General features: G+C 44.2%; 1 protein-coding gene across 1 annotated transcript in view; it reads right to left on the reverse strand.

Annotated features, from left to right (window-relative positions):
* Positions 1-20,797, reverse strand: part of CWF19L2 (CWF19 like cell cycle control factor 2) — a 75,159-nt gene that overhangs the window by 46,852 nt on the left and 7,510 nt on the right. Inside the window, exons 2-7 of the mRNA XM_083436268.1 lie at positions 19,474-19,584; positions 17,956-18,072; positions 15,570-15,683; positions 9,705-9,824; positions 7,843-7,927; positions 443-558 (exon numbers count right to left, since the gene is read on the reverse strand). Coding sequence (XP_083292394.1) covers positions 443-558; positions 7,843-7,927; positions 9,705-9,824; positions 15,570-15,683; positions 17,956-18,072; positions 19,474-19,584 — 663 coding nt within the window. The remainder of the gene's footprint in view (positions 1-442; positions 559-7,842; positions 7,928-9,704; positions 9,825-15,569; positions 15,684-17,955; positions 18,073-19,473; positions 19,585-20,797) is intronic.

A 20,797-nucleotide genomic window follows, 5' to 3' on the forward strand; every position in this document is an offset into this window, starting at 1 on the left:
ACTGATCTTGATACACTGGAAACCATTTAGATACTGGAGGAAATGTGTGGCCCAATACAGATAGACTACTCTGTGCACAGGATTACACTTGCACAGCTCTGACTAATGCACACACAGCTAGACAGCAGCCATGAAGTGAACACTACCAAACATAAACTATATGTTATCACAAACCAAGTGTTTACTTACTTTTATAGAACTGGACCTATACCTGTCAGTCCAACTATAAATTATAATTTTATATCTACATCAATATCTACTGAAACCATATGAATTAAGATTGGATTGCATTGGTCCTTTCTTTCTTTCTTTCTTTCTTTCTTTCCTTCTTTTTTGCTTGAGACAAGGTAGATTTACTTATTGCTGCTTTACAAGGGAACAATGTTTTTCCACTGCACTAATATTTTATGGTAGGGGGACATAGTACGCTTCCAGAACTTACACCATATCTTTCAGCCACAATTTCTTCCAAATCCCGTTTCTCTCTCTCAGACTGCTCCTTCATTCTTTGGTAGGATTTCTTCAGCCAACTTAACCCACCATCTTCGACTGCTGTCACTACAAAAGAAAGCAATTAATTGGGATATTTGCATACTACAAGTTAACATCATAACCTTATCACTAACTACATATGTCGTGCGTCATAGACGTAACATATGCTAGCTCTGCCAGAAATATACTTCACACTGGCACGGCTCTCCATTCTGAGCTCATGTTCTTACACTTATTTGGAAACACAGCCCAACTCGCTTTAATATTAGTCCTATTTCAAATGTGTCGAGAGCAGAATTAACAGGCTCCCCATCTTCTTGCCAATCATTATTCTAGCAAATTCAGAAAACAGGCTCCGAAAGAAGATTGTTATTCAGTTTCTGCTTGAGAAACTAGGAATGTGGAAAGGGAATCTATAGAAAGCAAACTCATTATCACAGATAAGGCAGCATTCATAAAGGAATCATAGAATCATAGAGTTGGAAGAGACCGCAAGGGCCATCGAGTCCAACCCCCTGCCAAGCAGGAAACACCATCAGAGCACTCCTGACATATGGTTGTCAAGCCTCTGCTTAAAGACCTCCAAAGAAGGAGACTCCACCACACTCCTTGGCAGCAAATTCCACTGTCAAACAGCTCTTACTGTCAGGAAGTTCTTCCTAATGTTTAGGTGGAATCTTCTTTCTTGTAGTTTGGATCCATTGCTCCGTGTCCGCTTCTCTGGAGCAGGAGAAAACAACCTTTCTCCCTCCTCTATGTGACATCTTTTTATATATTTGAACATGGCTATCATATCACCCCTTAACCTCCTCTTCTCCAGGCTAAACATGCCCAGCTCCCTTAGCCGTTCCTCATAAGGCATCGTTTCCAGGCCTTTGACCATTTTGGTTGCCCTCCTCTGGACACGTTCCAGTTTGTCAGTGTCCTTCTTGAACTGTGGTGCCCAGAACTGGACACAGTACTCCAGGTGAGGTCTGACCAGAGCAGAATACAGTGGCACTATTACTTCCCTTGATCTAGATGCTAATAATAATAATAATAATAATAATAATAATAAATTTTATTTATACCCCGCCCTCCCCAGCCAAAGCCGGGCTCAGGGCGGCTAACAACAATAAAAACAATCCAACATTCTAAAAACTTTTCACCATAAAATCAATCAGAAACAAATTGATGGCAACCAGCAAGCAGGACCCTGTGCAGATTGCCAGAGGAGGGGGTCAGGCTGCGCCCTGACCAAAGGCCTGGTGGAACAGCTCTGTCTTACAGGCCCTGCGGAAAGATGTCAAGTCCCGCAGGGCCCTAGTCTCTTGTGACAGAGCGTTCCACCAGATTGGTGCCACAGCCGAGAAAGCTCTGGCTCTAGTTGAGGCCAGCCTAACCTCTCTGAGGCCTGGGACCTTCAGGATGTTTTTATTTGCAGACCGTAGGTTTCTCTGTGGGGCATACCAGGAGAGGCGGTCCCGCAGGTACGAGGGTCCTAGGCCGTATAGGGCTTTAAAGGTTAAAACCAGCACCTTAAACCTGATCCTGTACTCCACCGGGAGCCAGTGCAGCTGATATAGTACTGGATGAATGTGATCTCGCAGTGACGACCCCATAAGGAGTCTCGCTGCGGCATTCTGCACCCGTTGGAGTTTCTGGGTCAGTCTCAAGGGCAGCCCCACGTAGAGCGAGTTACAATAATCCAGTCTGGAGGTGACCGTCGCGTGGATCACAGTGGCTAGGTCAGGGCGAGAGAGATAAGGAGCCAACTGCTTAGCTTGGCGGAGATGAAAAAAAGCCGCCTTTGTTATAGCTGTAATCTGTGCCTCCATAGAGAGGGAGGTATCGAAGATTACACCCAAACTCTTAACGGACGATGCTGGCACTAGTTGCACCCCCGCAAGAGATGGGAGTTGCCCCCTCAATCCCATATCGCCCCGTCCCAGCCAGAGGACCTCTGTCTTCGAAGGATTTAACTTCAACCGGCTCCCACGAAACCATCCAGCCACAGCTTCCAGGCATCTGGTCAGTGTGTCTGGGGCCGAGTCAGGATGGCCATCCATCAACAGATAGAGTTGGGTGTCATCAGCATACTGATGGCAGCCCAGCCCAAAACTCCGGACAAGCTGGGCGAGGGGGCGCATAAAGATGTTAAAAAGCATCGGAGAGAGAATCGCACCCTGAGGCACTCCACACACCAGGGAGTGGCGCGATGACAATTCCCCCCCAAGCGCCACCCTCTGTCCCCGACCAGAGAGAAACGAGCGCAGCCATTGAAGGACTGTGCCCTGGATCCCCACGTCGGCAAGGCAGTGGTCCAGGAGTTCGTGATCGACCATGTCGAAGGCTGCTGACAGGTCTAGAAGAATCAGCAGCCCCGACCCGCCTCGATCCAGCTGCCTGCGGAGATCATCTGTTAGGGCGACCAGAGCCGTCTTGGTCCCATGACCAGCGCGGAAGCCGGACTGGAATGGATCGAGAGCCGATGTTTCATCCAGAAACCTACCAAGCTGTTCAGCAACCGCTCTCTCAATCACCTTACCCAGGAATGGAAGATTCGAAACCGGGCAGTAATTGGATAGATCTAAAGGATCTAATGATGTTTTCTTTAAGAGCGGACGCACCACTGCCTCCTTCAGTTCCCCTGGGAATATCCCAGTGCCAAGGGACAAATTGATGATATCACCCAGGGGGGGCCCGCACCTCGTCTGGACACGCTCTAATCAGCCAAGACGGGCACGGGTCAAGAGGACAGGTGGTGGGCTTTCCAGCTCGGAGGAGTCTGTCCACATCGGCTGGGGATATCTGGTCAAAGTGGTCCAATACTGGACCCGAGGACAGTCGAGGGGCCTCCAGTTCCCTTATTGTGTCCAAATTGGCAGGGAGGTCATGGCGGAGCAACAGGACCTTCTCCGCAAAAAAGCTCGCAAATGCCTCACAGCTGTGTGTCGAATTGTTATTTAAATTTGGCTGTCCTTCAAGGGACGTTAAGGACCTAATTACCCTAAATAATTGCGCCGGGCGAGAGCTAGCGGATGCAATGGAGGCCGAGAAGTAGGACTTCTTAGCGGCCTTCACTGCCATCTCATAGGTTTTCATAAAAACCCTATAAGATGTTCTTGAGGCTCCGTCACGGGCACCCCGCCATACTTGCTCTAGCCGTCTGAGGTCCCGCTTCATTTTCCGAAGCTCCTCGGTAAACCAGGGAGCCCGGTTTCTGCGGGGTCGCAGAGGGCGCTTAGGTGCGATCTCATCGATGGCTGCTAGGAGCTGGGTATTCCAGCCCTCAACAAGCTCAGTCAATGAGTTGCCAGGGGGAGCAAGGTCCCGCAAGGCCTGACGGAATCTATCAGGGTCCATCAGCCTCTGCGGGCGAGCCCAAATCGGCTCGCCACCTAAGCAGGGTGGGGGTGGAACGTCAATCCTGGCTTTCAGAGCGCAGTGATCAGACCATGGCACCTTCATTGAGGGAAACATGATCACATCTATACCAACACCAAAGATAAAATCCAGCGTGTGGCCTGCTTGATGTGTGGGGCCCGAAACAAACTGGGAGAGCCCTAGTGTCGCCATGGAAGACACCAGGTCCAGAGCCTGTGAGGAGGGAGCGGCATCAGCATGGATGTTGAAGTCCCCCAATACCAATAGGTTAGGGAACTCCAAGGCCCAGCCGGCCACAGCCTCCAGCAGGCCTGACAGGGTGGCTGCTGGTGCGCTAGGTGGCCGGTACACCAGCCAGACAGCCAAGCTCACCTCGGAGCCCCACACTAGGCCAACACATTCAATGCCGGGGATCAATGGCGATGGTAGAGCCCTGAAAGAACAATCTTCCCGGATTAATAGTGCCACCCCTCCCCCCCGGCCCACAGTCCGCGACTGGTGGAGGACGGAGAAACCTGGGGGCGCCATCTCTCGTAGGGTAACAGTATCCCCTTCGCGCACCCAGGTCTCCGTCACACAAGCCAGGTCGACCCCCTGCGAGATAAAGAAATCTCGCAGGGTGGCGGTTTTGTTGCCTATAGACCTGGCATTGCACAACACCAGTGACGGAGGTGAGTTATCCTTGCTCACCCTACCCTCGTTCCTCGGGATGGGGCGCAGATTGGAAGGGGTACGAGCATATCCATATCTCGATCCCCTTCGCCTATAACATCTGCCCCCACCGCCATACCTCCCTCGCCCCACCACGGTAGCAATCCCAAGCCTCATACCAACCTCCATTTACAAGTAGAAAGCAAGCAAAAAACAAAAACAAAAAACAAACAAAACAAAACAAAACAAAAAACAACAAAACAACAAAACAACAAAACAATTGTACCAAACAACACCAGTCCCCACCCCACTCAATAACCAACCCCAAACCAAAATAAAACGGAACAAAATAAACATACATCAATAAAAACCACCGTACATGGTGGTACAACAAAGTAAAAAGTAAAAACCCCTTTAAAATACTTTAAAATAGATAAAAACATTTTTAACATTTGCTGCAGCAGCACCAGTGTCTTTAGAACTATAGCAGAGGGGAGTCTGGGCCCCGCGCCCTGGGCCAGGTGGAATCAGCCTGAGGGGGGAGCGGCCTTCCCAACTCACAGTGCAGCAGCAGCAGCAGCAATGTCCCTGTGCCTCATGGGCCTCTTAAGCTGTGGCGATGGTGAGTCAGTCTGGGTCCCGCCCCCTGGGCCAGATGGAATCAGCCTGAGGGGGGAGCGGCCTTCCCAACTCACAGTGCAGCAGCAGCAGCAATGTCCCTGTGCCTCATGGGCCTCTTAAACTCTGGCGATGGTGAGTCGGTCTGGGCCCCGCCCCCTGGGCCAGATGGAATCAGCCTGAGGGGGGAGCGGCCTTCCCAACTCACAGTGTAGCAGCAGCAATGTCCCTGTGCCTCCTGAGGCCTCTTAAGCTCTGGCGATGGTGAGTCGGTCTGGGCCCCACCCCCTGGGCCAGATGGAATCAGCCTGAGGGGGGAGCGGCCTTCCCAACTCACAGTGCAGCGGCAGCAATGTCCCTGTGCCTCATGGGCCTCTTAAGCTCTGGTGATGGTGAGTCGGTCTGGGCCCCGCCCCCTGGGCCAGGTGGAATCAGCCTGAGGGGGGAGCGGCCTTCCCAACTCACAGTGCAGCATGCTATACTCCTATTGATGCAGCCCAGAATTGCATTGGCTTTTTTAACTGCCGCGTCACACTGTTGGCTCATGTCAAGTTTGTGGTCAACCAAGACTCCTAGATACTTTTCACATGTACTGCTCTCAAGCCAGGTGTCACCCATCTTGTATTTGTGCTTCTCATTTTTTTTGCCCAAGTGCAATACTTTACATTTCTCCCTGTTAAAATTCATCTTGTTTGTTTTTGCCCAGTTCTCTAATCTGTCAAGGTCATTTTGAAGTTTGATCCTGTCTTCTGGGGTGTTAGCCACCCCTCCCAGTTTGGTGTCATCTGCAAATTTGATCAGGATGCCCTTGAGTCCATCACCCAAGTCGTTGATAAAGATGTTGAATAAAACCGGGCCCAAAACAGAACCCTGTGGCACCCCACTAGTCACTCTTCTCTAGGATGAAGAGGAACCATTGATGAGCACCCTTTGGGTTCGGAAGCATAAGGGTTATTTCATACATTCCTCTTTCTATAGATGTACATCTAAACCATTTAAACTTGAATATGTCCCTTGCTTACTTACTTTCCCAAATGCAGTTCTTAGTCTGAAGTATTTGGCTCTATCACAGCCTTTGCCAACCGGGTGCCCTCCAAATGTTTTGGACTACACAAACGGGGAGCCACCACAGAAAAGGCCCCCTCTTGTGTTGCCACCCTCCGGACCTCTTATAGAGGAGGCACGCAAGGAACGATCTCAGATGATGATTGCAGAGTCCAGATCAGTTCATATGGAGAGAGGTGGCCCTTGAGATACTTCGGTCCTGAACTGCGTAAGGCTTTATAGGTCAAAACCAGCACTTTGAATTCAGACCAGAATCTAACTGTCAGACACTGCAGCCACCAAATTATGCACCAGTTGAAATTTCTGAACCACCTTCAGAGGCAGCCCTACGTATAATATGTTGTGGTAATCTAACCTAGAGGTTACCAGAGCATTGACAACAGAAGTTAAGCTATCCCTGTCCAGATAGGGGCATCGCTGGGCCACCAGCCGAAGCTGATGGAAGGCACTCTGCACTACTGAGACCATCTGAGCCTCAAGCAACAGCCAAGGATCTAGAAGCACCCCCAAATTGCATACACACTCCTTCAGAGGGAGTGTAACCCCATCAAAAGCAGGCAACCTTCCATTCATTCAGTCTAGGCAACCACCCACCAACAGTGCCTCAATCTTATCTAGACTGAGCTTGAGTTTAGTGCCTCTCATCTAGTCCATTACCAAGGCAAGACAACAGTCCAGCACATCCACTGCCTCACCTGCAGATGTAAAGGAGAAGTAGAGCTGTGTGTCATTGGCATATTGCTGACAATGCACTCCAAAACTCCAGGTTACCCCACCCGGCGGTTTCATGTAGATGTTAAACAGCATGGGGGATAAATAGAACCTGGAAGAACTCCACATTCAGGATTCCACGAGGTCGAAGAGCACTCCCCAAGCATCACCCTCTGGAAACGACTATCCAAGAAGGACTGGAACCACCCTCCCCTAACTCAGACCGCCACCCCAGAAGGATACCTTGGCAGTTTATTCCACCTCTCTTCACCTCCAAGCAAAGAAGGCTCTTTCATAGGACATACACAGAACCGAAATATCGAAACATTTCTCTTGATGGTATAATAGGTAGATGGGATTTGTTCCTCTTAAGTCTTTCTAAAAGGGCAGAGGAATAACTTTTATATGACCATCTCTACCATTCAAAATACAACTGTTTGTACAATTTTATAAAGTGGATACAATGTGTTGAAAAGTACATTTTTTCCCTCATCTGCTCTTACCACAAACAGACAAAATAACCCTTGAGGAAGAAGTGAAGTGGGGGAAAAGGTTACATAAATAATATTCTTCACCAACTGCATCCCAATTTCACTTCACTGAAAATGGGACTCACAGAGTTCAGCGGCTGAATATTTTAAAGCTACAATGTGTGTAATGGAATGAAAGAGACCAAAGGAGATGACAACAGTTCATCATGTCCTAACGCAATCAGGTTTTCTGTTTTAATTAGTTCACAAGGAAGAATTCCGCTGTACAAACTGAAGGTCAAGCCACTCAAGGTTTTAAAAATATATTCTGCAAGGCTATGTGCTAAGATTTTAATCCAGAGATCGTAGTAGAATCTGCATGCAAATATTTAGTTTTCTTTTAGCATGAATAAGGGGTTGCAGAGAAGAGAAACAGAGCTGCCCTATAACTTGTATAAAAAGATGTTACCTTTTGTTGATGTGCTCTCTTGCGTTGGCAAGCCTGTGCCTCCATCTTTCCAGTAGGGGTTGAGCTCTCTTTCAGAAAGAATGGCCTGTTTACAAAACAGAAACAAAATCAACGGCAGCTTTGTGGAAGCCCCCTTCACCCCCATATCAAGCACATTTCGATACTAGCTGCATCTTAAATAATTCTGTACGGAGCATCAGTTTTTTTATAAATGTCATGCTTTGGCTTTTAAAACTATGCAGCTGCAAAAATATGAACTCTGGCAAGGTTGAGGATTTCTCCCTTACTTACTAAGTAGCAGCTACCAGTTGCTCTCCCGGCTTCTCAACACCCCGCACCACTGCTACTTACCAGAAGGGAGAGGGGGAGAAGTTAGGGGGTGCATGTGTGGTAAGAAGGAACTGAAGATAGGCTCCATTGCCACACCCACACTGTGTCAAGCTTCCTGGTCTCTTGCCCCTCACTCTCCCAGTAAGCGGAAACCATGTTTGGAAGTTGTGAGACCCCCACCACCCTGCCAGCCACTACTGCTACTAAGTGGTCTTTTATATGAGCACCATAGGCACAAATTCCTTAATTGTGTCCTTTGGTGCCTGTCATATTGAGCCCTCCTGGACCAGATATGTATTTTGCCTGCAGGCAAATATGTGTTCACTAGGGACACGGGTGGCGCTGTGGGTTAAACCACAGAGCCTAGGGCTTGCCGATCAGAAGGTTGGCGGTTCGAATCCCGCAACGGGGTGAGCTCCTGTTGCTCGGTCCCTGCTCCTGCCAACCTAGCAGTTCGAAAGCACGTCAAAGTGCAAGTAGATAAATAGGTACCGCTCCAGCGGGAAGGTAAATGGCGTTTCTGTGCACTGCTCTGGTTTGCCAGAAGCGGCTTAGTCATGCTGGCCACATGACCCGGAAGCTATACACCGGCTCCCTCAGCCAGTAAAGCGAGATGAGCGCCGCAACCCCAGAGTCTTCCGTGACTTTACTTTACCACCCAAAAAAACCAAATTTGCTCTTACAGCTAAGAAAATATGAGCCAGGATTCAAAAACCCTGGAAGTGGGTAGCTGGGATATGTCCTTTTGTTTGATGGCACTTTTAAATACCTATAGACCTTACTCTACATATGATCTGTATTGGAGAGAACACTATTTTTCTGTTTTCTATTTTTCCTGTGTCTGTGTGTGTGTGTGTTTTGTTTTCTTTATTTATTTATTTTTTGAATGAGTCAAAATGATTGTTTGCTGTACTTATATTGTGATAGCCTGTGACTTTAAGCAATAAAGATTCTTAATTTATTCAAAACTATCAATAGCATTTTGAAAATATAAAATTCCCTAACTGAACTGAAAATGGAGAGTGCTTTAGCTTCATCAAACCTGTAATGCATTAAATAAGGGGGGGGGGGTGATCCAATCACTTCTTTGCAGTACCGAAGATTCAAATAAAAGGTAAATGAACAATTGGTTTACTTAAACTATCTTGATATAAATGACAGAGTGCTTTGCTAATATTCTTACCACATGATTGATATGTTTTAGACAACAAAATGGAAACCCAATATAGAACAAGTAAACAATCAGGATTGTTGGACGTTTGATTAGGGCCCGTGGGGAGCTGTTTTAAACATTTTAAGAAGTATAAAGGTTGCCAACCAAAATTGTCTACTGAAAGTTAATCAAAGAACCAATGACTTATTTTGCAGAGCAATGCCTGATGCTGATGTTCAATAAAAAAAGCTAAAGTCCCAAAACGGAAGGCTGCTACTTGAAGAAATCCAATTTTTATTTCAGGCAGCTAATAAGTACCATAAGCTTACCACTATTACTAGTTTCTCATAACACTACACTAGTTAAGAACCTAACATACCTGTAGATCTTCTTGCGCTTTCTGTTTCTCCAGTAATTTTTCCATTTGCTTTTCAGCCTTCAATGCTGCTGAAGACAATGTTTTCACAGACATGAAATCCAAGGACATCCACTCATCCCTCTGTAAATAAAACAAGATAATTTATTGCACATTATGACCAACTCAAATTCAGTAATGACCTAGTCTGAGACTTTTTTGGGGAGTCAAAGCCAAACTTAGTGATGTTGAAATCAGAATGCTCGGTCGATACTTTTTTTTGGTACACATAAAATAGGAATTTCATTAAAAGATCTTATGAGAATTCATAGACAAGATTCCTCTTATATTCTTTGTTTTCATACTTTTTAACATATTGTGTGTGTGTGTGTGTTTCTGTGTGTGTGGTGGTACATGTGGGAGTGAGAACATATGCAAATTCATATCAAGATTAATAATATGGATTTTTCATTTCCTCCATTTGGGTCTTATATTTTGTGACTCATTCCTCCAGGAGAATTTGCATACCCCTAAACCCAAGAGTGCTGAAAAATAGATGGCTCTCTTTGCACACAGCTTCAGTATGTGTCCAGGCCAATTTGGCAGATGCATCATCCATCATGGGTCACAGGTGCACTACAGAGCTCTCATGACACGTAGCTACTCAAAACTGTGCCCAGACATCAGATGGACCATTAAGTGGTTCCAATTAGTGTACATGTTTATCTGCGCCTTCATTTGGAAGCACAAAATTGTATCTACAGTGTCAAGGGCCGGGTTGAAGGCCTTTCAAGAAAAGCAATTTCAGAAGCCTAGGACAAAAATAAAATGAATGGGATGATACTGGCAGCTGTACAGTAGCACCTGCCACACCAGACAGACAAGATGATGCACTCCTGACACAGAGGGGGGCAGCAAGTAGGCAGAACAGGGAAGGCGCAGCAAGAATGCATTTGGATTTACAATAAAATGTAAATCCACATTACGGCAATACCTCTATTAGGAAAATCTTCTTGTCACAAAATTGTGTGCAAGCTTTTTGGACTCTCAGAAGATGTTGTGAGAGGGAAGAGGAGAAAAGCTGGCTGATGTTGAAACCATGGAGGGCGCATTTAGTGGTCACCTTAAGATGGAATGTGAGAGGAGACAGCAGACATTCAAATTACAGTCTGCTAGATACTATGAAGTGTGGTGTTTCGCCTTGAACTTCCCCAAAGATTGCTGGCAACAAATCTGAATTAGTTACTGGAATTTACATTTTCAAAAATGGAGGATCAACAATTGATCTCCCAATTCTGAAAATATAAAATCCAGCTGCTAACTTGGATCTGTCTCCATCCTAAGGCAAACGTTCCATTTAGGTAGAGTTTCAGTATCTATACTTCCCTTACTCCCACTTGTTACTGTAATTAACATTCCAATTTTTGCAAAAGCTTGCCATCACAACACAACAAGTATAAAAGCAATCAATTCAGAATCAAAAACCCATACCACAGAATGAAATAACCCTAGCCTGCTCTAAAACTTGCCAAAACAAATATTTTGAGTTCCAAAATCTTGCAAGCTCTGCAGGAATGTTCCCTAGCTGAGTCAAGGCGTTTGTTCCCTTCTCCAAAAGGCAGTTGCAGTTTCTTATGGAAACCAGTTTCCTCTCTGAGGTTTTGAAGCAGAGGCTGGATGGCCATCTGTCATGGATGCTTTAGCTGATATTCTTGTATTGCAGGGGGCTGGACTAGATGGCAGATAGCCACCTAATCTCTGCTTCAAAACCACCAAGGAAGGATAATCCACAACCTCCCAAGGAAGTCTGTTCAATGGTCAAACAACTCTTAATAGCAGAAAGTTCTTCCTGATGTTTAGTCAAAATCTTCTTTCTTGTAACTTGAAGCCATTTGTTTGAGTCCCAGTCTCTGGAGCTGGAGAAATCAAGCTTGCTCCCTCTTCCTTGTGACAGCCCTTCAGATATTTGAAGACAGCTATCATATTTCCTCTCAGTCTCCTCTTTTCCAGGCTAAACATACCCATCTCTTTTAGCCGTTCCTTGGTTTCCAGAACCTTGATCATCATCTTGTTTGCCCTCCTCTGCACACATTCCAACTCGTCAATCTCCTTCATAAAGTGTGGTGCCCAGAACTGGAGACAGTATTCCAGGTGTGGTCCGACCACAGCAGAATACAGTGGTATTACTTCCCTTGATCTGGACACTAGACTTCTGTTGATGCCACCTAGAACAACATTAGCTTCTTTTACTGCTGCATCACACTGTTGACTCATGTTAAGCTTGGGATCTACTAAGACCCCTAGATCCTAGATCAACTGATTAATTATGAACTCTTGAGGATGCACTGCAAAATTTAATTGCAGAGAATCAGCTTGGTGTGAATTTGCAGACCAACAAGTCCTTGGGTGAACCCCTGGACTGAAGATTTTTGCTTAGTTGTCAAAACTCAACCTTTACAGCCTGTCCAGATCAGTGAAGCCAGAAAGAGCATTTGAAATCATAGAAAGAGAATTCATCAACCACTAACCACAAGTGCCTAGAGGAATAACAATTCATATAAATTAGCAAACTTTGCGTGAAAACTTCACATGATAAAGCAGCAGAGAAACCTAGAGAGCAATTATGTCCCCCAAAAGACCCTGGAACAAGAATGGACAGCAGCTAGTTGTTGTTGGTTGTTTAGTCGTTTAGTCGTATCCGACTCTTCATGACCCCATGGACCAGAGCACGCCGGGCACTTCTGTCTTCCACTGCCTCCCACAGTTTGGTCAAACTCATGCTGGTAGCTTCGACAACACTGTCCAACTATCTTGTCCTCTGTCGTCCCCTTCTCCTTGTGCCCTCCATCTTTCCCAACATCAGGGTCTTTTCCAGTGAGTCTTCTCTTCTCATGAGGTGGCCAAAGTATTGGAGCCTCAGCTCCAGGATCTGTCCTTCCAGTGAACACTCAGGGCTGATTTCCTTATTGTTTTTGTCCATGGAGTTTTCTTGGCAGGGATACTGGAGTGGCTTGCCGGTTCCTGCTCCAGGTGATTCACGTTTAGTCAAAACTCTCCACTATGACCCGTCCGTCTTGGGTGGCCCTGCACAGCACAGCTCAGAGCCTCTCTTGAGTTATTCAAGCCCCTTCACCACGACAAGGCAGTGATCCATGAAGGATTGCATGTAATCCATGTCACATGCAAAGGCATGTGACATGAAAGAAAACCAAGACAGCATGTGGACATTTAACCACAGTGCATTCACAGTTCTAATCGCTGGAGAAATGCTGCCACACTTGTGATGAATCAACCAGAAATAAAGCGTTTGAAAATAGATCCACCTCTTTCTAAACTTTGGTGAAGCACATGGCTGCCTGAGCAGAATGTTGTACTGCCTCGGGTGCTATCACGATCCCAATGCATAAGTGAATAAGGCCCACTTGTTTCTCCCCAACATCTTTTTCCTCTCGCCATGAAGTAATAAATAAACTGATTTCTTTAAAACATGTTCTAATTATTATAATGTGGACAAATAGATGAGCATGCAACCTAAAATCTGTAATACAGGTTTAGGAAAACAGAATGTTCACTTCTTAAAACCGAAGCTTGTGTGTGTATATGAATTCCAGAAAGCACATATTAGTATTCAACTAGCTTTATAACCAGCCAAATTCTTTTTTAAATTAGACCAGCACACAGAATTTTTCAGCTGTTCTCTTCCTGTCTCACTGATTTCTTGACATATCTCATATTCAATTCCTCAAAATGGAATAGCTAATTCATAGTATGTTTAGGAGGGCTAGAATAGGAGTCAACAGGTAGGAAACCCACACAGGCTTAAATATGGTAGATTTGAAGCATTTTTGCCCTCCTCTTCACCCTAAATGCACCCAGAGAAGCTTATAGATTAATAATAAAGCATTATCATAGTGACCATGAAACTTCCATGCAATCAGTATTAGTCTATAAACAAGAACACTTGCATAGGATACACATTTTTGTTTCAGAAATATTAAATTCGTTTGTGTCAATTTTTGTTGTTGTTGTTTAGTCGTTTAGTCGTGTCCGACTCTTTGTGACCCCATGGACCAGAGCACGCCAGGCACTCCTGTCTTCCACTGCCTCCCACAGTTTGGTCAAACTCATGCTGGTAGCTTCGAGAACACTGTCCAACCATCTCATCCTCTGTCGTCCCCTTCTCCTTGTGCCCTCCATCTTTCCCAACATCAGGGTCTTTTCCAGGGAGTCTTCTCTTCTCATGAGGTGGCAACGCTCTCCGGTAACAGCAATGCGGCTTCACTCCTTGAAAAAAGCGGTCGATTCGAAGCACCGCGCCGCTCACCCCACGTCGCTCCGGATCCCCGAAACCGGGTTTCCCCGCGAGTAGGGGAGGCGCAAAAGGTGCCAGCCGAATCCTCCTTGTGCCCTCCATCTTTCCCAACATCAGGGTCTTTTCCAGAGAGTCTTCTCTTCTCATGAGGTGGCAACGCTCTCCGGTAACAGCAATGCGGCTTCACTCCTTGAAAAAAGCGGTCGATTCGAAGCACCGCGCCGCTCACCCCACGTCGCTCTGGATCCCCGAAACCGGGTTTCCCCGCGAGTAGGGGAGGCGCAAAAGGTGCCAGCCGAATCCTCCTTGTGCCCTCCATCTTTCCCAACATCAGGGTCTTTTCCAGGGAGTCTTCTCTTCTCATAAGGTGGCCAAAGTATTGGAGCCTCAGCTTCAGGATCTGTCCTTCCAGTGAGTACTCAGGGCTGATTTCCTTAAGAATGGAGAGGTTTGATCTTCTTGCAGTCCATGGGACTCTCAAAAGTCTCCTCCAGCACCGTAATTCAGAAGCATTGATTCTTCGGCGATCAGCCTTCTTTATGGTCCAGCTCTCACTTCCATACATTACTATTGGGAAAACCATAGCTTTAACTATACGGACCTTTGTTGGCCTCAAGTCAATAAGGCTATTAGATATTTTTCTTCTGCATAGAAATAACTCTAATAATTATATAACTGGTCAGAAAATAATTCAGCTAAGAAAAAGCTTACACTTGCATGACGGCCCCCCCTTTGCGGAGCACCCACCCTAGTAAGGTACACCTGTCCCCCACATTATTAGTTCAGAAGAAATTTAAAAAACAGCACCTGGATAGCTCAGCCGGCTACAGCGTGGTGCTGATAACAGGAAGGTTGCAGGTTTGATCCCTGTATGGGCAGCTGCATATTCCTGGACTGCAGGAAGTTGGACTTGGTGATCCTCAGGATCCCTTCCAATCAACTATTCCATGATTCCTGTTCAACCAGGCATTTGGTGGCTAGCTTGAAATTACTAGCTAGCTTAAAGGATGTGCAACTGTTTTTAAATGCTTTAAACACGTCTGTATTTTGTTTTTAATTATACCGACCATAGGCTCCTTTGACAGAAAGGGCAGAGTAGAAATTTAATTAATAAAGAAAATCAGGGGTAGTCCAAAGGGAGCGACTGCGCCTTCTGCTCTCCCGTGACATTTTCTTGATTTAAACCAGGCACCCCCAAACTCAGCCCTCCAGATGTTTTGGGACTACAACTCCCATCATTCCTAGCTAACAGGACCAGTGGTCAGGGATGATGGGAACTGTAGTCCCAAAACATCTGGAGGGCCAAATTTGGGGGTGCCTGATTTAAACCATCACCCATCACCTTTCATAGCTGCAGAGAAAAGAATGTGGGTTCCCTGCCTTATTCTGTGAGTGCAGCTCCTGGGTGGATAATATAAACTGGATGAGTGCCACGAAGAAAAGCATTAAAATCCCTACTCTCCAATCCAAAATAACTCTCCACTCCCCTGAAAGTTTCCTGAAAGTTAAGAAAACCACCACCAAGTCTTAAAAAAGAAATCCTAAATACTTCAGAACAGTTAACCACAGGTGCTTACCTGAACTGCCTTGGGACTTCCTGCATCATCTGATTCTTTCTTGCTCGCCTTCCAGGCCTTTTCTGTGTTCGAAGACTGTGAAACTGAAGCCTCCACCCATTCCTCTGATGAATCCTAAAGACAAATTGGGGAGGCGGGGCGTAAATCAAAAATTTGTAGAGGACTTAAAAGGTCTTTATGCCTTTAAAATCAGCCCAGTTTTAAAAAGAAATAGCGACAGACTTTCAGAGGGCTACCTTATGTCATGAAGAAAAAGGGAAGTAGAAAGAAATTTCAAATTAATAGAATTGGGGTGGCATTACATGCATTCACGAGCAGGAGACATGCAGATAAAAAGTGTCTGTCAGGAATGGCTGAGATGCATTAAAGCATTTTTTTTTCAAAAAGAAAAGCAGGACTAATTTATTAGCTTGGATGCCATCACCATTAATACAACACTAAATAAGATTGCAGACTATTGAACCTTGAAACACACTGTTTCAAAGAATGATGATGTACGTATATTTTTCCTGTATTAAAATGACCTCTTAAAAATGAGGCAGGTTTTCCCAGTATCATTTTGATTTTTACAAAACTGGGAACATTAAAAAAAGGCAACATTAATACTGTATTTCAATTCTTTTCTTTTAAATGAGATGGGGGCATTCAGGAGAAAAACCTAATCAAACCTAATCAAATTGTTTGGGACCAAGTCACTTGAAGACTCGTCTTTCCATTTATGCCTGCAGACCATAAGACCATCATCTGAGGCCCTCTTCTATGTGTCCCTGCCAAAAGAGGCAAGATGGGAGGAAATAATGTTTTCAAGGGTAGCACAATTACTGAATAGCCTCCCTAGAGAGACTCACCTGGTGCCTCAATTGCAGTCTTTTTGCTATCATGTGAAGCCCTTTTAATTTTCCCAGTCTTTCGAGTTTTAAGAACATGTTTTTGTGCTTTGCATACCGTTGATGCTACAGTTTTATATTGATGTTTTTTAAAATGTCAAAATACATAAAAAAAAAAAAAGTCCAGTAGCATCTTAGAGACCAACTAAGTTTGTTCTTGGTATGAGCTTTCGTGTGCATGCACACTTCTTCAGATACACTGAAACAGAAGTCACCAGACCCTTATATATAGTGAGATGGTGGGGTGGGGTTTTTCTCAGGAGGGTAGTAGGAGATGGGTGATGGACTCAATGGGTATGGTAAACCTGTTGATGACTGTTAATGACAGCAATTAGTCCTACAGAAAAAAGTAAGGGATAGTATGCAGATGATTAGCATATGTAATGAGAGAGGAACCCAACATCTCTATTAAGACCAGGTCTCTCCATAGTTCCTGATTCATGTTACATTTTATATTTAATGGGCTTTAAAAAAAAAGACTGTGAAAATTTTCATACTGAACAGTACTGAATTAAAACACTACAAATATAACAGCATTGTTGATTCAACCCCTGATTTTATATGAGAAGAACCTAAACACTGAAATAAGACCATGTCAAAGTAAATTCACAGACTAAGAGAAAACATCCTGGCCATCAGATATAAGGAATTGCCTTACACAAAGTCAAACCAGTGGTGAAACTAGCCAAGTATAATGGAGTCTGACTGGCACTAGTTCCTCAATGGTCTTCTGCTTACTTGAGGTCCATTAACTAGAGATACCAAGAACTGAACCTAGAACCTTGCACATGCAAAACACATGCTCTAATTTTGTATGATGTTTCCCCTGAGCAGCACTATGGTACAGATCACAGCCACTGAAAATGCATCAGTAGAAGCAATAAACTTGAAGAAATATTTTCCTTCCCCAAGCATCCCACTAAAAGCACCACCACCATCATTCTGCCTGGCAGGACAACATATCTAACTGACATCTGTGCTGAGGCTACTACAGAGATGTGATGAGAGACACAGTGAGGAATTTGCCTCTTATTTCTGCTTCTTCCAGAAACACCCGCAAATGTGAGCAGGAATGAGTGCTAACTTGATGATGTACTGCTGTGAACTCAACTTTCTGTCAATTCGCTGAACAAATTGTATCTGCCACTGGTGTTGAGTTTGAGAGGATTTATAATGACAACAGAGAAAACGCTCTCTTGGTGTAGAAAAATACATTAAGATCGTATTAAAACTTTCTTAAGATTAAGACTTTTAGGAGACACCAAAATGCTACCAGTACTGGCACTTGCCTTAATTCAGATGCTATCCAGTTACAGCGGAGACTGAATCCACATTCTTTGTTTTAAAAGGGATTTATGTTGTATTGTATTGGCAATAGTACTTTAAACGTACAACATATTTGTCCTTTAGAAGTTCATAAAAAAATATATGAGCAACAATGTCAAATATTGGTGGCAATAGCTTCCGACCTACTGCTGACTCAGATTATTAAAACTTACAGAGGTGCTATCCGATGAATTATTGTTTTTTTCAACTTTATGCTTCTTGCTCTTCTTTTCTTTTTTATGTTTTTTTGAGCGCTTCTCCTTTTTCTTCTTTTTGGTAACAGAATGTTCCTAAAGAAACACCGATATCAACACGTCAGGCTACAAGACTTGAAGGAATAAGGCACACCTTATTTTATAAAATAGCAATATGAATCTACACATGAAATAAACATAACACAGTGGTAACTTGGTTCTCAAACGCCTTGGTACTCAAATAACTTGGAACCCGAACGCTGCAAACCTGGAAGTGTTCAGGTTTGCGAACTTTTTTCAGAAGCCGAATGTGATCCGTTTTGAGTTACACACTTCTGTTTTGAGTGTTACACTGTCTGTTTTCGCTTTTTATTTTACGTTTTTGTTTTTTTGGCTCTTGTTTTTGTGACTGTGTGGAACCCAGTTCAGCTACTGATTGACTGTGTGACTGCAGGACATTCTTTATTGCTTTCATTTTATGGATCAACGGTCTCATTAGATAGTAAAATCCATGTTAAATTGCCGTTTTAGGGGTTGTTCTTACTTTCTATGGGAAAGTGTGCCTTGGTTTTGGAACGCTTTGGTTTTGGAATGGACTTCCTGAGCAGAATAAGTTTGAGAACCAAGGTACCACTGTATGTTGATATAAGCTGTAGCCAGTGCTGTGCAACCATTTTTCCAGAAGCTTCACATTGTTATGATGAGATTTCCTGAACTGTATCCCAGATTAGATTAGCAGAGATTAACACAGTTTTGAAAAGTTAAACGAGAAGCTATAAGAGGGTCCACAGCTGCCTTCTGTGAGAAATTATACACATGTTCCGATGAAGCGGGAAACTTCAGTCCAGGAGATCTCGGGGGTTCAGGTGTCAATCTTAAAGCTCATGCAGGTATATACAAGCGACCCATTTAAAAACAGTTACATACATCCTGTAAATGGAAATACCCAAAGATGGGGCCATCACAGAAAGGATCTTGCAGAAGATTTGTCTAAAATATTAATCTACTGTTTAAAGAAGCCTCCATCTTCTCCTATATGAATCACATGGTCCTTAATATCTTCTTCAGAGGGCCTTCCCCAGATGCCTCTGGCTTCAGAGATATAATAGACAATAGTGAATAGAGAGCCTCTTATGTAACCGATGCTTGTTTTGGCATTAGCCAAGAACTTTTTAATCCACTGTTTTTACTATTATTATACTGTTGATGTTTTAATTTGAAATCTAATGAAACTTTCTTTTTCATCCTGAAGTCATTGAGAATTTCAGCAGGTGCTATATTTTAGTTTTAGTTGGTTACCTATCAGGAAACAGATAGTTAAGCACATTTGATTCTTGCCTTTAAACCATTGTTACCTATCTGCATACCTTTGCAACAGGAACAAGCCTTTTTACAGAACAAATGAATACAACTGCAATGCCAAAAACAGCATTATTTTATATGATTTATATTACACATTAATCACAAGTATTTATTAGTTGATGCGACAAATATCACCTTTCCCAATTCCTCTAAACGTTCATTCACATCAGACAGCATCCACGTATCCTCCCCTCGCAGTCGCTTCAGTTCTTTGCGTCGCTCTTCTTTTTCATAATCTACTTTTGCCTTAATTAAGAGAAAGGAGAAAAATCAACTTCACTTTGGTGAAATACAGTACTCTAATTTTGGGCAAGTATGCAACTTTGTTACTTTAATTTGTCAGACCACTGGTGCATTAGAATAGCGATAACGGCTTTTCAAAAATAGAAGAATTACAGTCATTGCTTCTTCACTGAAAGCTGGACTAAGATCTGAAAAGTAACGTTATATCTGACCACACAAGCGAAAACTGAATTCCCAATCGAGTCTATTATAACAAAAACATAATTAAGTCATCCTGCAACACTTTAAAGATTCAGGGCCCATGTTAAAAGCAGAGTTTGAGCGTAAGTGCAAAATCTGTATAAATTTCCCCATTTTCTTTTTTTGCAAAATAAGCAAAGTGTTAGAGAGTGGATGCAGTGGAACAAGCTGAGCACCTGGTGGCTTATCAGCCAAAGCAGAATGATTTATTGGGTCATCACTTCACTCACTCAACCAAGGAATGATAAAATGGCACTAACTTCCACCACGTTACCTCCTCACTCATTTTACAAAAGCTTTCATAAAAGTTCTCTATCTGGTCCTGTGAGCTACTACACTGAAAAATAAATGCCTACAATAGAGTACAGACACTGCTATAGTACCTCTGGGGTACTATAAGTACAGTGGTACCTCTGGTTATGAACTTAATTCGTTCCGGAGGTCCGTTCTTAACTTGAAACCATTCTCAACCTGAGGTACCACTTTAGCTAATGGGGCCTCCCGCTGCCGCTGCGCCGCCACCGCACGATTTCTGTTCTCATCCTAGGGCAAAGTTCTTAACCCAAGGTACTACTTCCAGGTTAGCGGAGTCTGTAACCCAAAGTGTTTGTAACCCGAGGTGTTTGTAAACCGAGGTACCACTGTACCAGTGCAACATTACAACCGGCAGTGCTGCACTAGGGCTGTAGGCTGTTCTAGGTCTTTCTAACCAGTACAGCAATGTAAATCAGCACTATTGCTATTAACAAAACCTTTACCAGATGTATAACAGAGGTCATACATGCCGCAACACAAGTGCCCTCTTTACAGATTCAGTCTGAACGCACAAGGGCTAGGCGTGTGTTGGGGGCACAGGGCAGGCTAAACCTACAACATCTCAGTGTATGCTACCCCCGACACACCCAACCTTCACATCTTTAGCACAAAGGTTGGAAGGGGACTTCTAGGCATGATCAGTAGGATCCATTTAGAAGCT

Source organism: Podarcis tiliguerta (genome assembly GCF_965153285.1).
Source record: "Podarcis tiliguerta genome assembly, chromosome: 4".
NCBI classification, from domain to species: Eukaryota; Metazoa; Chordata; class Lepidosauria; order Squamata; family Lacertidae; genus Podarcis; species Podarcis tiliguerta.